Source organism: Strongylocentrotus purpuratus, unplaced genomic scaffold, assembly GCF_000002235.5.
Source record: "Strongylocentrotus purpuratus isolate Spur 01 unplaced genomic scaffold, Spur_5.0 spur5_scaffold_5, whole genome shotgun sequence".
NCBI classification, from domain to species: Eukaryota; Metazoa; Echinodermata; class Echinoidea; order Camarodonta; family Strongylocentrotidae; genus Strongylocentrotus; species Strongylocentrotus purpuratus.
This window is the reverse complement of record NW_022145611.1, coordinates 41,244,773-41,264,133: the sequence shown is the minus strand read 5'-3', so window position 1 is coordinate 41,264,133 and position 19,361 is coordinate 41,244,773. Positions and strand designations below refer to the sequence as shown.

At 36.8% G+C, this 19,361-nt stretch overlaps 1 protein-coding gene across 3 annotated transcripts in view; it reads left to right on the top strand.

The window, feature by feature from the left end:
• The window catches only part of LOC754879 (E3 ubiquitin-protein ligase HECTD1), a 52,224-nt gene extending 33,719 nt beyond the window's left edge, over positions 1 to 18,505 (top strand). For 2 of the 3 annotated variants that reach the window (XM_030999239.1, XM_030999240.1), the window contains exons 22-44: positions 494 to 633; positions 1,166 to 1,309; positions 1,678 to 1,857; positions 2,286 to 2,452; positions 2,751 to 2,933; positions 3,426 to 3,665; positions 4,866 to 5,096; positions 5,558 to 5,788; positions 6,311 to 6,588; positions 7,060 to 7,216; positions 7,748 to 7,836; positions 8,163 to 8,293; positions 8,730 to 8,790; positions 8,990 to 9,172; positions 9,616 to 9,808; positions 10,189 to 10,271; positions 10,759 to 10,886; positions 11,395 to 11,593; positions 12,106 to 12,243; positions 12,622 to 13,256; positions 13,954 to 14,126; positions 14,598 to 14,748; positions 15,136 to 18,505. In XM_030999239.1, the coding sequence (XP_030855099.1) occupies positions 494 to 633; positions 1,166 to 1,309; positions 1,678 to 1,857; positions 2,286 to 2,452; positions 2,751 to 2,933; positions 3,426 to 3,665; positions 4,866 to 5,096; positions 5,558 to 5,788; positions 6,311 to 6,588; positions 7,060 to 7,216; positions 7,748 to 7,836; positions 8,163 to 8,293; positions 8,730 to 8,790; positions 8,990 to 9,172; positions 9,616 to 9,808; positions 10,189 to 10,271; positions 10,759 to 10,886; positions 11,395 to 11,593; positions 12,106 to 12,243; positions 12,622 to 13,256; positions 13,954 to 14,126; positions 14,598 to 14,748; positions 15,136 to 15,418 (4,398 nt within the window). In that variant the 3' untranslated portion in view covers positions 15,419 to 18,505. The remainder of the gene's footprint in view (positions 1 to 493; positions 634 to 1,165; positions 1,310 to 1,677; positions 1,858 to 2,285; positions 2,453 to 2,750; positions 2,934 to 3,425; positions 3,666 to 4,865; positions 5,097 to 5,557; positions 5,789 to 6,310; positions 6,589 to 7,059; positions 7,217 to 7,747; positions 7,837 to 8,162; positions 8,294 to 8,729; positions 8,791 to 8,989; positions 9,173 to 9,615; positions 9,809 to 10,188; positions 10,272 to 10,758; positions 10,887 to 11,394; positions 11,594 to 12,105; positions 12,244 to 12,621; positions 13,257 to 13,953; positions 14,127 to 14,597; positions 14,749 to 15,135) is intronic. The other variant, XM_030999241.1, reaches the window with a different exon arrangement.
• The last annotated feature ends 856 nt before the right edge of the window (positions 18,506 to 19,361 follow it).

Genomic DNA, 19,361 nt, shown 5'->3' with positions numbered 1-19,361 from the left:
AAAGTGAAGGAGGGTGGATAGTTATACCTTGATACCATTGGAAATAAAAGAGAAAAAAAAAATCAAGATAGGACTTGTGAACATATGATTAGGTTATGTAATAAAATTGTGTCAGTTTAAGAGATGGATTCATGAATTGGTGAAATAAAAAATTAAATTGATAGGTGGACTGGTGAATGAATAGAAAATGTGTGTGGGATAATGTCAGTATGAATTAAGGTGCATACAGATTAGTATCTACATGTACATGTATGAACCGTAATAATGTTCCCACATAGCTTAGACTCTCCAGACATTTTGTATGTATGTATTGGTTAAATGTATAAATATGAAATTCTCTCATGACCAAATACAAGAAAATAATAAAAAATGTTTTGAATTCACACCTGTAGCACTAGGAATTCCTGCATAAACCAACTCCCAGTTGTAATAGACTTCAATCGCTGTATTTGTATATCACTTATAATGTACCTTATGTGATTATGTGTTACAGGTTGCCAAGCAGTGGTATGACTATGAGCGAACAAGCTTCACATTTGTACATCGTTTGAAGGAAGCACAGTCTATCACGTTCAGACACACCCATGACTTTGATGATAATGGCATCGTCTATTGGGTGGGAACTAATGCAAAGTGAGTAGAAGGGTCTTCTGTTTGTCAGTCAGGAAGGTAAGGGGGTTGGATGAGATTGAGATGAGCATAAAGGCACACTAAGAGCTCTTTCACATATGAATGAAATAAACAACACTGCGCCAAAGTGAAACCATTTTATATTAAGTTAATGGCAAGGGGGGGGGGGGAGGGGATATTGGGTGCATGCAACAAAGGCCCTTACTCATTTATCTGTGCATTGTAAGATAGAGAAATATAAAGCTCACCACTATGCGTATTTTGTTTTAATTGTTATTTTTACAGCAGTGCGCATCATGTATGAATGATGCTTTATAGGCTTTATGCTATGTAATCTGACATGTTTGTATATAAAACAAATAAAATAAAAATGTTATTAGAGAGAGAGATTCAGAGACAAAAGTACATTGAAAATAGTTTAGTATAGACAGCTCATGTTGATGAAATGTCATACCTGTAAATATATCTGAGCAGAGAGTTTCTAATTGGTCAATTTCTAAGTGGTGAATCATCATATCTGTTTGTGTCTATCCAGAACTGCGTATGAATGGGTCAACCCTGGTCAATATGGTCTGATAGTGGTCAGTAGCTCTGATGGACGAGGTCTTCCCTACGGCCGTCTAGAAGACATCCTGAGTCGTGACTCATCGGCTCTCAACTGTCACACCAACGATGACAAGTAAGCAAAGGATTGAGAGATTTAATCTGTTCAATACTTAGCCCAGTATAACTTGAGATAATGAGAAAAGAAAAAAAATGTGATAGTGTTTAAAATGTAGTTGCATAATGTTCAATGATAGTGACATTGCATAATGTATTAATTCCAAATATTGATTTCCAGATCTGTGCCTTTTATGTACTCAATGTAGACGGCCATAATTGTAAAAGAGCCATTTTCAACTTAACATCATTATTGACCCCATATATTTTCAACCACATATATCATCTAACGTCGGTCTGTCTTTCCTTTTTGTAAAGTAGATTCAAAATCGGTTTACTTTGAGCTTCTCACACTAAATTTGAAATGGTTTCTTTTGATTCATCCAGGCGTGCTTGGTACTCCATCGACCTTGGCTTATGGGTGATACCATCTGCCTACACTCTACGTCATGCCAGGGGCTATGGCCGCTCTGCCCTGAGGAACTGGCAGTTCCAGATGTCCAAGGACGGCATCAGCTGGATGACCCTACTCACTCACACCGATGACTGCTCTCTCAATGAACCAGGGTAAGGAACAGCTCACAGACAAAGTCAACTCTTTTTGGAACATGTAGACATTGTTTGTCACCCGGATGGATGCTAGAGAATAAGAGGCTTGGAGAAAAGCCATCAAGGAAATGAAACACCTAACATCATAGTGTAGGAAAACTAGACGTTAAACAGGGATGATAATAATTGTCATGACTTTCCATGATTTCCCTGAATATTCTTGTATTTTCTATCTTTAGTTCTGAAGTGTTATTTCACGCCATTGCTAGGAAGTTGCGTCCAAGGGTCTGAGTATTTTAAGATTAATGCCTTGCTTGAGAGCACAAGCACTCTGTCTTGTTGATGTGAGGGTGGTACATTTCTTCTTTTTTTTTTCTTTTCACATGGCATGTTTCCATTAGCCTTACATCATGCATGTATATCATTGTCTTATCTTATCTTATCAGATCCAGCGCCACATGGCCTTTGGAACCCTCAACCAGTGAGAAGAAAGGCTGGCGTTACATTCGTCTTCAGCAGATGGGCAAGAATGCCAGCGGTCAGACCCACTATCTCTCACTCTCTGGATTTGAACTATATGGCACCGTCACTGGGGTCGTGGAAGAGAACTTAAGTGAGCTCCTAGGTCATTTGCCTTGTTTTATGATCACAAGCTGTTAATTTCATCTACTTTATAATTAGTTTTTAGATCACTGTTCAAACATTGATATGTAATTCACAGAATCACTGACTGCCAATAATACCTCATGTGGATAATGAAGCTTCTATATTCGAGCAGTAGTAGACAATTTTAAAATGTGAATCAACTGACCGATAACGCCTTCACAAATATAAAACACAAACAATAGCAAGAAAACAACAAATTCCTTTAATTCAACTCCCCCTCATTAAATTTTGCTGCTCCCACCCAGGTGTTGCTCCAGCCAAAGTGGTGAAGGACCCTGAATCAAGTATGAGGAAGCAGCGTAAGCTGGTGCGTTCACAGGTTCTTCGTCAGATGGTGATGGGACAGAGAGGGCGGAGTACTGATTGGAGATGGAGAGAGTTTGAAGGAGCTCACCAAGCCGAGGGTCTGGCCTCTAGTGAGAGAGAATGTAAGTAACAATACCATCAGTTACTTTAGGCAGGGTGTGAAATTGGCTCTGAATTTCCTCGCCAAAGCATGTTGAAATATAATTTTACTTGTTGTCTTTTGCCAAGTTATCTTTGATGATAAGAGAGACATCTTGTATTGAAGTGTGCATCATTTGCATACCAATGGTGAAGGTGTTCTGAGTCGAACTGCAAGCATGTATAGTCTAGAGTAAAGTTTTATGTATCATTCATGATATTTTATGCCCGATAGGTTTATGTTGTTTTTGCAAAATTTACATGGCTGTAAACTCAACAGATACACATGGTATGTCACATTTTCCTGTGACATAAGTGTTCAGGAAACCTTTTTGTTGAATGACTGTTGAGAAAAACTAGAAGGTTCTTCAACAGACACACATGAGACATTGTCTTACCACATACAACTCTTTTCATGTTTATTAACCAGTACTTAACAATTTTAACATTCCATTTCTGAATTTGTCTTGATTTAGCATTGGTAGCTGCAGTGTTGAAAGCAGCTGCACAGAACGAGCCCCTCCCCTCCAGAGAGCCCCCTCCTCTCCCCCGCATGAAGACGGTCACCATCCCAGGTACCAGGAGCCCCTCTGTCACAAGCTCCATACCTGGATCCACACCAGGAGCTACAGGACCTATCCTGGGTCGGAATAAGAGCAACTCCACACCTAGCCTCAGTGCAGGAGAGGGACCAGATGCTGGCACTGCTTGTAAAGGTATAACATCCTCATCATTCATCTAAACATCAAAACATCATCATATTTCTTATAATAGAGACCCTTTGGTGTCCTCTTGCTTTCATCATTTGCTTTTTAAAATGTTATAAGTATAGTGGACTTATCAAAATGAAAATGTAAAAGGCACTACATAAAATGTGTTTAATAGTAATATGATGCTCTTTACCTGGTTATCTAATGAGAAATGTATTCAGTCTCAGGAAATATTTCCACATCATTTTGAATTATATTTTGTCTGTAATTTGTATAGTGTATTGTATTGTATGTGATCTAGTATGCAGCACACTTTTGCCCCCCTATTTTTTGTGTACTCTTTTTTTATTTTTAGTTTGAATTTTTTTTTGTTCTCAGTGGTACAGCATGTAATCTAATTTTTTTTTTAAATAGTGCCTTTGAACACTTAGGCAGTAGTAGCGATTGGTCTTGGGGGGGGGGGGGGTATAAAACCATTGGTATTTGGTTATTATGTGATAGTTTTGTTGTATATGTATTGCTGTGAGTTAACTTTTGTTTGGTAATGCTTTTTTTTTAGTTTGCAGTGAAATTGTTGTATTAGGTTTCTTGATTAATTTTCTAATGTTAAGATGTGAACAGGGTGACCATACAGCTTATGGCTTACCAGATGACCAAATTATCCATTAAAGGAAATTAAAGTAATTAGCTTGCCTTTTCTTCTTCTAGCTTTTATCTTTTGCTACTCTCCGTAATACATCAATATATTTTGAACGAGTTCCTTTCAAGCAAATTCGCTTCTTCTCGTTATGTCAACATTGCAAGGCAAATGAATGTACATATACAAAACAAAAATACAATCAGAGAAATACAAATTATCAGTCTTATAATAGACTGTATAAGATATGATCAAGTGATATATATGATCATCTCATAAATAATTATACAAAAGGATATTGTAGCAATGAAATGATTGTACCTTATAGGAGAAGCTAATACTTGAATGAGGACTGCTTTGTCTTTTCTATTTGTATCCTATTTGATTGATTTATTTTTTGTTTGCCTGTCTATGTGCACAATGATCTGTTGCATTTTGTTATGTGTGTGTTTCCTCTACCTCCTATTCCTCCTCCTGCACTCGGCCTATTCCTTTGTCTATGGTGTATGTCTGTCTTTCTGTCTGTCTGTCCGTCTGCCCTGCTTGTCCTGGACCAACCAAACACACAGATAAAGATCACGCCTCCACTTCCGATCTCTCAGCTCCCAGTCTAGCATCAGCAGCCGTTGTGATGGAGAATCAGCTGATGCGATCCGGTCTGGAAGCAGTGCTGGCAGAGACAGAAGCAGTGGTCGATGGTGCTGTCAGCGCGGTGTTGAGCGGAGGAAGGAATAAGAGATTGGCTACAGACTCAGAGAAGGCTCTTTCTGAGGCCATAGAGCTGCCCCCTCCTACAGCAGGTAATATTATATGCTGACATGAAAAAAGTTTATTCAGCAACATGCACTTTTAATTTCATGTTCATGATAAGGAGTATTGGTATTCAACTCTTATTTCCATTATATGTTGTTACTGCCAAATGAAGTACTACCAAATTTTTGTTGTTGTCATGGAATACCCACTTTAAAGCTGTTTCAGATATCGTAAGTAACATGCAGCTCTGCATTTAATTGATAACAAATCTGAACTAAATAATAAAGAAGTTGATACCTAATAATTGGTCTTGTGAATGGAAAGCTGCTACATATAAATGTATCAGAACACTCAAATAATCAGTTTATAAGTAAGGTTTGGGACAATTATTATTTATTTCAAAGATCTCAATCGCTCTTCCTTATGTATTGTATGTTGTGTAGTTGTATAGGTCTTGTCATTCAATGCACCTGTCCTGGGTTCTTCATGTAATAATACTTTACCTCAGGTACCGGCTCCACCCCTGTGCTGCCCCCTACCACCAGCAGTATGAGTGTTAGTGTACCCAACCTAAGCAGTAACCAGGATGTAGTGTCCAGTCTAGCAGATACCTTCCCATCTCTGATGAGACAGAGCAGGGGTAGTGTAGGCAGCGGTAACAGTACCCTCTCAAACCGGACCAACACCTTTACTTCCAGCTTTGTCAGGTTCCCTTACTCCTCATCTGGCCTGCCTAGCAGTAAGTAAAAGCAGTTCCACTGCTGCTAATGTTGCTGTTGTTAATGTAAATGCAACGTATTTGTCCCTGGGATTCTTAATGAAGGCTTCCCTTAACTTCAAGTTTGAGTCTTATTGTTTCAAGAGTAAGCGTTTGCATTGTTGCATTTTTACTCATTTACTTTCTGTCATTAAAGATTATGTCATCTTATTGCATCCAAGCCAATTAATAAAGCATATATTTCTAAGAGTGAATGTATAATAGTTCTGGAGTCTTGGTCATCCTCTCTCTCTTTGTAGTTTCAATTCAATTCAATTCAATTCAATTCAATGCAAATGAGGTTTTATTCAAGACTTGTCAAAAAGTCCAAAGACCAAAAATGCAACTTTACATCAAACATGGATTTACTCATTCTCCCCTATGCAGATGGCTTTACACTGTTTATTTGTTTTATACAGATTTTCACATGAATGTTTTCCAGCTTCCAATACATATGTAATACAAGCTCATATATGTACATTATCACTTCATTTGCCATTGTAGACAACTACCTGAGCAGCGCCCAGAGTGCTCCTAACTTGCCTGGTGCCACCACCACCTCCATGCCTACATCAGCCAGCACTGTCCTGACGAGTACCCTAAGCTCAGCCCTGGCTACCTCCCTCACATCCACCTCTAGTGAGAGTGATAATGAGTTCTTAGAGCCCTGTCCTACCAGCTCACTCATGGCCGAGCTGGAGGATGAGGAGTTCCCAGAGCCGGAGGATCTCGATGATGAGAATGAGGATGATAGTGACGGAGAGGACTATGATGATGGAACGGTAAGAGCTTGTCTTACATAGTATGGTGATCTAATCACGGTTCCTCTTTTGCACACTGCTTATGAATGCATTTTCCTTTTATTCACCATGACATATTGATACCCCACTTGCAATTTTGGAAAAGTACACTAAAAGACACACACAAAACAAGGAATTTCATTATATGTCAACAGAAATAGAGCAGTGAACTATCAAAGGGGTGGTGTTGAATCAAAGCAGTTCAGTTGAAAAAGAAAATCCATTTACTTGTAAAAGGTTTTAGACCATTTTGTTTGCGTGGAAATTTTATTGGCATTTGGGTATGTTTTTGTGTGTAAGCATACTACACGATGTAGCATTTATATTACACCATTGATCTTGTAAATGACTCTTAGGTGCAGACCAACATTCCTACATGCATTTGTGGAGCATAACAATTAAAGAGGATTTAATTAGTATATGTATTGTTTTGTTTGATATCTGAATGTGTAGGAGGAAGAGGACTATGATAGCCGAGGTGTGAGACGTAAGACATGGGATGATGAACATGTATTGAAGAGACAGTTCTCTGCTCTGGTACCAGCCTTTGATCCTAGACCTGGCAGGACCAATGTCCAGCAGACTACAGACCTTGAGATACCTCCACCAGGTAAGCCAAATATGGGTTTAAGAGCCTCTGGTATTAAAACTTGAATTAGGATCAATGTCAAAAATCAAACACATGTTGACTTCAACCAATCATTAAAACCATTATGACATCATCCGAGCAGCAGCAGCAGCAAATGAATTTGATTGGCGTATTTTGAACTCTCTGTACTGGGACTGCTCACAAGATCAGCTGTCAACAATTATCTGTCAATACCTAAAGTGGTTATTGTTCACACTAGCACAGTTAGTACAAGAAGAAAAAAAGGGATGTTGCATTTAATTTCTTCTATGTTTCATCACAACTTTTTTTTATGCCTTCATCTTTCCCAATCTTTCTTTGTGAATATTGGTTTACATACAATGTAACCTACATCACAAACTTGATTTCTTATTTCAGTCTTCATTTGTGTTAATTTCTTCATTTAATCAGTGACTATCAATTAGCTCTGTTCACATTGTTTAATTTGGAAGGGAGTCCATTAGATGATGTGTATCATTTCCAATCTATGTTTATTAATTGTATGTTGTACAGGTACACCCGATACATCATTTAGAGATGAGACTGATAGCACTCCGACACCAAGACTAGGACTCTTCTTAAGAGGACCTGGACTACAAGGGGTAAGTCTTTCATCTCCTATGAAGTATATACTCCTCTTACTATATGGATCTATATGCATGGTTCTAATATTCTTTGTCATCTATGAAACATCTGCTTTCGTGCTAATTTATATGGTTTATTGATCGTGCACAGTAATCAACAAAAGTTTTTCACAAAGTATGATTAAATGTTACATGTAATTTTTAAAAGAGCATATAATTATTTGTGCAATCATTGCTAATCATTGCATTTAACACAAGAAAAATCCTTCAATTTATTGGTGTTAGTGAGCTCGATGATGATATCATCTAATGAATTTTCTTGTTGATGGTTGTTGTGTATTTAGGTACAGGAGACCGAGGTATACTGTGAGGATCTACGATCCACCATCTTCAGATACGTTCAGATGCTGTACCAGCAGACACCTACTGGCACCAAACATGATAGGTTACGCAGGATATGGGAGCCCACATACACGTAAGAATCACTCACTGCATTTTCACATTTTCATTAGAAAACAGCCAGACATTGTGTCTTGAATTAATAAAGAGAACATTCCTTGGTTCTTTGGTATGAAGCCTACCAATAATAAACACTTACAATTGATAATAGGCTAATAAGAATAAAGTGGAAATTAATATTTTGTTTAAATTTTTTTAAAGATTTTTTACCCTTCTATTTAACATGGGTAGAAATTGATAAGTTGTTCAGTGACTTTTGATCCATTATTTATTTTTTACATGCATTTATTTGGGAGCATTTGGTCTAAATTTTCATGCTCACCAACTAATGTATTTATGGAATAATAATGTACATGTTCCATTCATGTAAAATGTGTCTAACAGCTGTCTAATCAATTTGTAGAAAATGTATGAATCTCTTTTACATTGTTTTTATAATTTTTGTTTGACAGAGTTGTATACAGGGAATCACGACCCCAGGATGAGAGCACTTCAAGTGTAGAAAACACAGAGGTAAGCATCAAAACAACTTGACATGTTGTAAACGTAACTTTAAAAAAAAAAATTGTTGTTGATGGGTACAATAAAGCCTAGAGTTGTCTTTTTCTTGGTTTAGTTAAGGATAATGCAAAGGAAAGGCCTTGTGTAGTATTTCAAACCTTGTCCTTGTGTTTTGCTCAATGTTGTATCTCCTCTTGTCATCACCCTTCAGGGACCATGGACTGTAGGCTTTGTACAGAGACATCTAGGCACCGAGAGACTACCTAAGACAGAGCTTATCATGTACCTACAGGAGAAGGCAGATGCTCAGTTCCTTAGGAGATGGAAGCTGACTAGTAATGCTACTAATATACGCAGGACCAGGAACTCATCTAGACTAATCGCTGCATACAGGGTTAGTCCATTCTCCACCTTCTTGAAGAATGTAACTACATTAAGTAGTTTGATTGAATTCAGCCTGTTTGTCTCAAAGAGCACATCTCCTAAAAATGAAAATGTTAGATGTGTGACATGATTGTGTATATGAAAGTTGAAGGATCGTGAAGTGTGTTCAGATAATGTCAATTTTTATTATAAATCTACTTTTCTGATGCCAGTGTTTACACTCATGAATATAGGCAGAGAACCATGCACCTTTAGTCTTGTAACAGATAGATTTTCATAAAACTGTTGAGCCATTGGATACAGTTTGATTTCATTATAACACACATTTTCGATAAACCCCATCCTTAGATATCTCAGGCACTATCCTTGATGGTTTAAAGTTTCCAATTAGTGTTGTACTTCTAGAACAAGAATTCACAATACTATGAAATTTGTCCCTTGATTTATAAACAGGAATTCATCCAGCTTGGTCTAGCCAGACCATCTAGCCAACAGCGCCTAAGCCAGGACTCTGGGCATGTACTGAGTGAGAGTGATGGTGGTAGTCTGAATGCTGGGGGTAAGGAGACTGGTGCTTGCAGTGTAGATGATGTCTTACAGCTCCTCAGGATTCTCTATGCCATTGCTACAGATGTTGGGTCCACAGGTAAGTGCTCTTGTACGGGCTAAAACTGTTTCAAACATTGTGTATGAACATGACTGCTCCTTTTTCAGTCACTTCCCTTTCAAGAGCACTGTTGAACTTCACATTTGCAATTCCATTACTTTGATACCCAAACTGTCAGAAGTAAGATATCATAATAGAGAGACTGAATATCATTGATATAGATATATTGATTTACAAGTAAGTTCAGCTAATGCTGTTGATGTGAGAAGAGTAAAGCATCTTATATGGTGCTGAATGCATAAATCTTAACGATAATGAAACAAAATTGCTATCCTTGGTTGATTGTGGTGTGCTACTTCAGGTGAACCAAATGTACACTGTTCAAAGACTGAGCATATTTCTTTTCTGATTTCTTACAGATCCAGATGGTCATCGCTTCAATGTACCACCTGAAGAGTTCTACAGTAAAAAGATCACTAACAAGCTAGCTCAGCAAGTGCAGGTAATTTCTTCTCATAGCTGTTATAAATTTCTGTAGACACTTTTTGATTACCAACCCCGAAATTAGCACATGGTATCCATAAACATTTAAGACATCAAGTAAACTCAAGATGATGTCCATGATTTGTCCATTTAGGACAAAAATTATATCTAATAAAGAGATAAAGTTGAAAGAATATTTCCTTTTTTATTTGAACTACCTATGGACCAAGGTATAGGGATTATTTTGATTGGCACACAGTAAACTTCTTGGACCCGTTTCACAAAGCCTTTTATCAATGACAAATGACAAAGATCAGTGACAAATCTGCTGATAACCTATCAGAAGCAAGGATTTCACTAATCAAAACTGTCATTTGTCAGTAATACCAAATTGTGTGAAATGAGGCCTTGATGTGAGTTAAAGTAAAATGGGTACTTCAGGGGTAAATACTTGACTTGATGGACTGAACTCTCTAACTAATGATTCACTATTTTTTGCCTCTTAGGATCCTCTGGTTCTTGCAAGCTTATCTCTGCCTAAGTGGTGTGAGAGACTGACTAATAGATGTCCAATGCTCTTCCCATTTGAGACCAGGCAACTCTACTTCACATGTACTGCATTTGGTGTATCAAGGTTAGTGAATTAATTTCAAAGTCTATTTGAAGTTTGATATAAATGCATTTATATCAAACTTTGATATAAACCCATTTATATCAATACAAATATTTTAAATATTCTCTGCACTTGTCTTACAGTCTTGTTTTTATGAGAGTTATAGTAAATATTACATTTTGAAGCCGTCATGCAATGTGCATGTATTCCAAGCAGATGTCTTATCTACATTTTTTTCCCCTAAAATGTAAAAAGGGTACTCTAGTTGTGATGTTTGATCATTCATAGATTTAAGATAATATCATATAATCAAAAGCAAACATATCTGAAATGAGTATTTATAAAGTTTGTTCAAAACTTGGATAGTACATGAGGAGTATGGATTATATGGATTATATATTATACGTTCCAGAATTTGAGGGAGGGAGGAATCCAACGGTACTGCAGAATGATTGTTTTCCCTCCAAATGTTAAGTTTGACTTATCACAATTATCCAATACATAATGTGGCAAATGTGTTTCCATACAGAGCCATAGCGTGGCTGCAGGGGAAACGTGAGGCCAACACTGAACGTGTGAGGACTCCTAGCACTAGACGAGATGACCATCATGAGTTCCAGGTTGGACGTCTCAAACATGAAAGGGTCAAAGTACCGAGAGGAGAGCAGTTAGTTGAATGGGCCATCAATGTGATGAGACTTCATTGTGCAAAGAAGTCTATACTAGAGGTGAGAAATTCTTCCATGATAAGATAATGATGCTCATTTGACTTGGGTATCTTTCAAAGGGGTGTAAAGTATCTGTTATTGTTATTACAAGTGCTTTCATCAAGCTACTGCCTAGATTTCTTGGAATATTCATGGATCTGTTCCTACAAAGTAAGAATTTACTGCACCCTAGATTGAGATATGCAAATGAAAATTGAATGAAGTATCCAAGAACCTAAGCAGACAGGCTAGGGTGTGAATCAACAAATCTAATGATTGAAAGTAGCAAAGATGAACCTTTTTTCCCCTCAACGCTCGCATATTTGTGAATAGTGTCTGTATAAATATATGATTTAAGAATTTAAAAAATAATATTTCCCACATAATTGTCCAGGGGCTCATTTGCATACCATTTGTGTGTTGGAAAAATCCTAGAATTCAATCGACTTGCCATGTTGAAGTGGTACTGGTCTCTGTCCTCCCCATAATGAAACATACATTCTATTCATCAACTCATACTTTGTTTCAATCAGGTTGAGTTCCTTGGAGAGGAAGGAACAGGTCTTGGTCCTACTCTAGAGTTCTATGCTCTGATAGCAGCTGAGCTCCAGCGTAAGAGTCTAGGAATGTGGTTGACTGATGATGAAATAGCAGATGACCTGTCAAGAAAGGTGGGTATAGAGTTTTCTGCTGGGTCATTGATGTGAATCAAACCTTTATTGCATATTTTACTAACCTCAATTTGTGTAGTTTGTGTTTTTAAATAGTCAGTGCTATTAGTCATCAATGATACGGATGTAAAGCTCATCACCAGTTTAATACAGAATTCTTTTTCCTTTACTTATCAGAACCTCATCCCAAACAGAGTTCTAAAATGCTTTGATTATGGGGGCATTCATCTTTTTCCTCTGAACTTAGGGTTCGAATATTAATTGAATACATGATTGTAATCAATTTTAGCTTATTGAACTTAGCAATGTATTTCATATTTCTTTTCCACAAGTTCAGGTGACATTGTTTACTCACTAATTTGTGGCGTGTGCTTGCAGGTTGATCTTGGTGAAGGTGAGAAGCCCCCTGGTTACTACATCCAGAAAGCCTCAGGTCTCTTCCCTGCTCCCATCATCCAAGACAGTGAAGAGATCTCTCGCATTGAGCAACTCTACAACTTCCTTGGTACCTTCCTGGCAAAGTGCCTCCAGGACAATCGCATGGTAGACATCCCCCTCTCAAGACCCTTCCTCAAACTCATGTGCATGGGTGAGACAGGTAGTACCCACCTCTACTACACCTCTACGCATGAATCCTACACCTCACCACGAGACTCGGAGGTCTTCTTCGCTGAGATGCAGCAGACGGAGGCCTCACTGGAGAGCATGAGTGAGCTCATCTCTGATCTGGCCATCGACAGCGGTAACGAGTCCAAGGAGCTCATCCTAGCAGCAGACCCACCCAAACCATGTACCCCAGCCTGGTTTGCAGGTGTCTTGACCTGGTCTGACTTTGAGTTGATTGACCCTCATCGTGCAAGATTCCTTCAGCATCTTCAAGAGATGGTGGATCGTAAGAGACAGATCCAGCTGGATGGAAGTAAGACAGAGGAGGAGAGGAACAATGAGATTCAGAACCTCTGTCTTGAGACTTCACCTGGATCAGGGGTACCTGTTAGGCTTGAGGATCTAGGGTATGTATCTTTTCTTTTCTCTATCTCTCATGGTAAGAATCTAAAAAAGATTCTAATGTATGAAAACTGTGTACTTGGAAGTCGAGGTGTAATGGTGTAGTGGATACATCACTTGTCTGTAGATCATATGGTTTGCAGTGCGAGTCCCACCATGGCACTCATGTCCTTTGGCAAGACATTAATCTACATTTGTTGCTCTCCACTCAGGTGTAGTAAATGGGTACCTGGTAGGAACTTATTCCTCGAATGCTTTTTAGCAGGGTTAAAGCTAGGGTAATAGTACTGCCTTGGGATTTATATGTGCATGATATAAATGCTGTTAATATTATTATAAAGAAAGAAAGAATCAAGTGGTAACAAGAAGTGGGAAGAACCATTTATTGACCATCTTTCAATACAGAGTTTGTGATTGACTTGAAAACCACACTACATTTAACTCACAATCAATGTTAAATTATGATAAAACTTTTTCTAAAGAATTCAACTTCTACCTCCTGAAATGCATGTATATTAATCATTTTTTGTATGCATGCACAGATCCAACTATTTCCAAATCGATAACAGATATTTTGTGTAAAAACTTATTCATTCTATTGTAGATATATATATCCTATTGTTGTAGGTTGTTACTATGCACTAAATTGTCTGGAATCTTTAATGTTTAAGTAATTGGTCTATTTTTGTTCTGATTTCTTAGGTTGACATTCCAGTTCAACCCGTCCTCCAAAGTTTATGGTTACCATAGCTTCAACCTGAAACCCAACGGTGATGATGAGTGTGTGAGTCTAGACAATGCTGAGGAGTACATCGAGCTGGTAACTGATTTCTGTCTTCATACTGGTATCAGGAGACAGATGGAGGCTTTCAGAGGTGGGTTAACTCACCATTCTTCCCATTTGTTCACTTATTAGTCGATGTTGAATATGAACGTACACACTCTAGGACTAAACTCACTCCTTAAAGTATTGAATATTTCAAGGAAATTCTCTATTTATAATTTCTTGTTACTATTTTCTTCTATCTTTTAATCTCTTGTATTAGGTAGGCTATAGAAATATTCTTCGATATGATGGAAGTATCAGTGTCATACTTTTATTTTTCTATAGGCAGCACTATGTATTTCACCTTTGACATAAATGTAGTATAAATATAATTTAGTTTGATGAACAAAATTTTATTTAGAAAGATTACCATCCGTATAAACCCAGCAAATTCAATTCAGTCCAGGTTATGCAGTTCTTTTTTTTCTTTGATTTTGTAAGTAACGGTTGATGAAAGTCATAATTCATGATAATATCTACATGTATGTATTTATTTCCTGTATGATTTGCTCTATTACAGATGGCTTCAATCAAGTGTTCCCCATAGAGAAGCTTCATAGTTTTAGTCCAGCTGAGTTCCAGACTATCCTATCTGGAGACCAGGCTCCATCATGGACTAGGGATGATATCCTCAACTATACTGAACCTAAACTAGGCTATACCAGAGAAAGGTAGGCACACTTTACCCTCGTGGATGCCGCCCCCTCTCCTCTTTGTCTGCTAGTTTTGTCATTCTCTCTTGTCATTACCAACTCTTACTTATAGGAATATGGATCTATGAATATTTATCTTCAAAATGTTTGGAGTTGTAATTCTAACTTTTTGTTCAATGTATAATTTATGTGACAGGCAAAAATGTTGAAATCTAGTGAAGATTTCAATTTTGAGATGAACAATGTCAATGAACATTGACCAAATTAAAAGATATAATGAACATGTATATTTCCATATTTTGTTCATGACATTCTTTGTTATCAAATCATCTTAATCATTTTAATCATTTGTAATCCAATTTCTTATACACATTCCTGTTTTATTTCTTGTCTACCTGTAAACAGTCCTGGCTTCCAACGCTTTGTCAATGTCCTGAGTGCAATGAATGGTGATGAGCGCAAGTCCTTCCTTCAATTTACCACCGGCTGCTCCTCTTTACCCCCCGGTGGTCTGGCTAACCTTCACCCTCGTCTGACCATCGTCCGCAAGGTGGACGCTAATGACCATACCTACCCATCGGTCAATACCTGTGTCCACTATCTCAAGCTGCCAGAGTACTCCAACGAGGACACCATGAGAGAGAGGCTGCTCAGCGCTACCAAGGAGAAAGGATTCCATCTTAATTAACCCCACCTCCACCACCATCTCAAAGACTCTTGAAATATTAGCTGGATTGTGAATTGACCTAGGCTTAATTTATATATTCCTTGAGAGTCATGCTCTTGCAGACTCTTTTGGTATCGTAGATCGATGATTGATTTTAAGGAAACCCTGAAGATTCTAGGAGGGGCAACTAGACTATAGGAGACTTCTCATGAAAGGAGGTAAACACCTGAATTAAACCTCTGCTTCTCAAGACTGGAAGAATTGAAAAAGAACTCTGAATAGTGGAGACAGATTATTTATTGATACGAGGAAAGAAAGACAGAAACTGCAATTATCTCAACATAAATCTTATTATCTCATTTTCTGTGGAGTGATAGAGTTTGCTGTATTTTCAAGATACTGCAGATTATGGGTGATTTTTAGAGGGTTTTTTTTAAACAAAAAAGGAGGCTCCAATATAATGGTTTTAGTGGCTAAAAACTTCAGCTCAATAAATTAGGAAGCTCTAAGTTAAATTTGATTCTATTATTAGAAGAAATCCTAGAGTTCTCATCTCTATATGATCTGGTTGTGGGCTCGTCTTCTATTCTTAGTGTTGTGGTTGTTGTTATATGGATTAAGAATTTGAGAGAGTAATAATTAATTATGATCAATTGGTTATATGCAGTGATGGCAACTAAACAACACATTGTGCAGTAGGTTATTGACTACTGTAACAAACCACTATATCTGCAATCTTTGTCTCTCATTGACGACTATCGCGCTATATTTTTGAAAAGAAACAATATACCTTTGGTGTGAAGAAGAATTGAAATGGTTTTCCGTACCTCTGTAGTGTTGTATACATGTAAGCACATCATGGTTATGACATGTGATATAACAAGCTCTATTTTTTGGAGTTGTTGCACAAAAACTTTATATTTTGTACTTGATGACATTGATTTTACCTCATTACTTCAGATGTTCAGATTCAGAAGGTTTTAAAGACAAATGATGTAATGCTTTCTTCCTGCCCATAAAGGAAATGCAAACAGCTTCTCTGCTTCTCTGGCATTGCGTTCTGTGTTTGCTTACTGCAAGAGCACTGTTGCAAATTAAATCTATAACCAAAGACAAAGATTTATTAACACTTCTGACTTCCATTCAGTTATAGAAATATGAAGATTATTTTACTCTAGTCAAGAAATATTTAAGGTAGAATAATTGCACCATATTTGATTTAGATTCATTTTGCACCATAGTTCTTATTATGATTATCTCAATTTTTTCTTATTTATGAATCAGCATTTGAAATTTTGAGTAGCTTTTTTTTTTTAAATCTTGTTCATTGTGGATTAGTGATAACTTCCAAACTTAGCTCTCCTTTTAAAATCAGCTTTTATTTTTTTGAAGTTCTAGTTATTTTTGCTCTCTTTGATACTATTTGTTTTTGTCAATTGGACAATTTAAGGATTATGGATAGATAATTTGACATCTTTGCACCCCTTTTTTTCAGGGGTAAATAGCATTTTCTCAAACATTTGTTCATAAGAGCCACCATAAGAAAGTTGGACAAGTCACTTTTTAGCACCATCATTTTGATAGGAAGTGGTTTTTTTTCATTTTTTCCTTCCAATATTGAATTTTAAAAGGCTCTTACTTCATCTTATATTAATATTTTGTTTGAATTACAAGGTTTAATTCTTAAACTAAGCTCTCTGCTGTGTTTTGGACTACTCACAAAGTTGAGGAAAGACTTGTCACATGACATATTAGAATGTCAATATGAAAGCCTTTATTAGTTCACGATTGCAAGAGGCTGTGTTTAAATGCCAATGCTCATGTGATATTTATTGTTTCATATTGATTTAGATAAAGTATCCTAGTGAAACATGAGTTAATACTTTGTGATTCAAATCAGGATGATAATTTGTCTCATCTATTTTTTTTGTCACTACTTTTCTCTGTGCAAGCCAGATCGGTATTACATAAATACTTAGCTTACAATTTTTTTTTTCTTTTTCAATTTATACTTTTTTTGCACCCACTTTAAGCAAGGATGTTATTGTAGTATTTTATGTACATCATAAGAGATTTACTTTGGCAAAGTTTTGTTGGTTTGCAGAAACACATAAAAAGGAACTACAGATATGATTGAATATTTGGATTATGTTTCAAATTAACAATATTTCCACAAATGTATCACTCTCTTTCTTTTCTCTCTCTTGTCTGAAATATTACATTTTGATTTCTGAACATCTGCTTGCTTGCATTCAAAGGCTGTGTAGGAAAATCTGTTTTTGCATTTGAACATTGTAGTTTCTGTCTCCTAGGTCTTTTACTTCTGACTATCTATCCTACAGGAGGGAGACATGGAATGTAATAGCTTTGAAATTAAATCTGTCACTAAAAGTGAGCCTGTCTGAAAATCCCCACGCAAATGAAACAAGTGAATCAAGTGTCCTTACTCACTCATTATAAGAAATTATTTATTATCATAAAAGTTATATATTAGTCTATGATGGTATATGGTCCATTACTAGTTTCACCAGTTTACTTGCGATCCCTGAAGAAGGAGCACATTGCTCCTAGAATCGATGCTCGTGATATGTGATATGTGATTTATGTAGATTTTGGACAAGTTTTACTTGCTTTTGATATTGTGTCAGATAATTTCTTATGTGCATGCTACTTTGCATTTATGACTTTACCAGAAGGGTCATCTTTCAAGAACCTAAGTGGAGACTGTGTCATAGTGCAAGTCAGTAGATCATGCAAATGCATGAACTTTGTTTTCTCACTTTTTATTTTCAATTGATTGGCAAACTTATTGAGAGCAGAATGGCAAGTAACTTGGATTTGAAGAAACAGAACTTATTGTGAAATGTGTAATTATGAAAACTTTTCCTTGTCTACTATATGACTTTTCTTTGCTATTGAATATAAAGGTGTATAAGCAAGTTATGTTAAAATGTGCAAATGGTAGGTAATCTTTACTGGATGATGATGATATATGTATTTGTAGTTTGGAAGACTGATGGACGTGTGTTTCCTTTTGTATATTGCTCGTATGTGAGTATATAAATGCACAGAAGTATTCAATAAAGGACTTTGTGCTCTGTCAAACAATCATCTCTGCGTCATCAATTATGTATAATGTGTGATTGTCCATGTTTGTTGTCAAAGGATGAATAGTATTTCAATAGACAGAATCTGAACTGAATACATTAGTTGTTGCCAGGCCGGACAAACATTATGGCTTGGCCTATCTACCTAGCAACACTTAATATATGCAGTTTGCATTTTGACAATTGAAATACTATTATTCTTATCAGGTGAATGAAATAATTTGTATTGAGGCACTTTGCAAAGACTTATGTATTAAATTTGGTTACATTACAAAAATAGCCTATTACACTCTTCTATGATTATCTTATTGTTGTGGTAAACCGCAACGTGTTTTAGGGGTACTGAATGAATGACAAGCATGAACGCAAGCATCTTGCATGAACTCGCTTATCTGTACATATAAGATACAAAATATGTTTGGTACAGTAAACTGCAGCGGTTTGCTGAGGCATACATGAACAAGCCCTGTCTATATCCCCTTTAACTCACTCCACCCTCTAATATGACTGTCTCTTGCCACGGAACACATACAACATGGACACCTCATTTATAGCAAAAAAACACTACAATCTTTTATTCTCACTAAATTGGAGCTTTACATCTTTGTACAGACTATACTTAGTAGATTCATAGCTCAGACATGCACAATCAAAAAATGGAACAAAATCAAAACACTACTGAACTTTATATAGAAGAACCAACACCCTAAATCTAAAGTGTGTCATCTTTTCAGGGAAAATATATCTACTCCAAATTTCCAAAGATCCAAGTACCAAAGAATTTCTCTATTACATCATATATAAGTTCAGCAAAGGCTGATTCAAGAATTGATAGCAAAGCAATTTATTGAATTTGG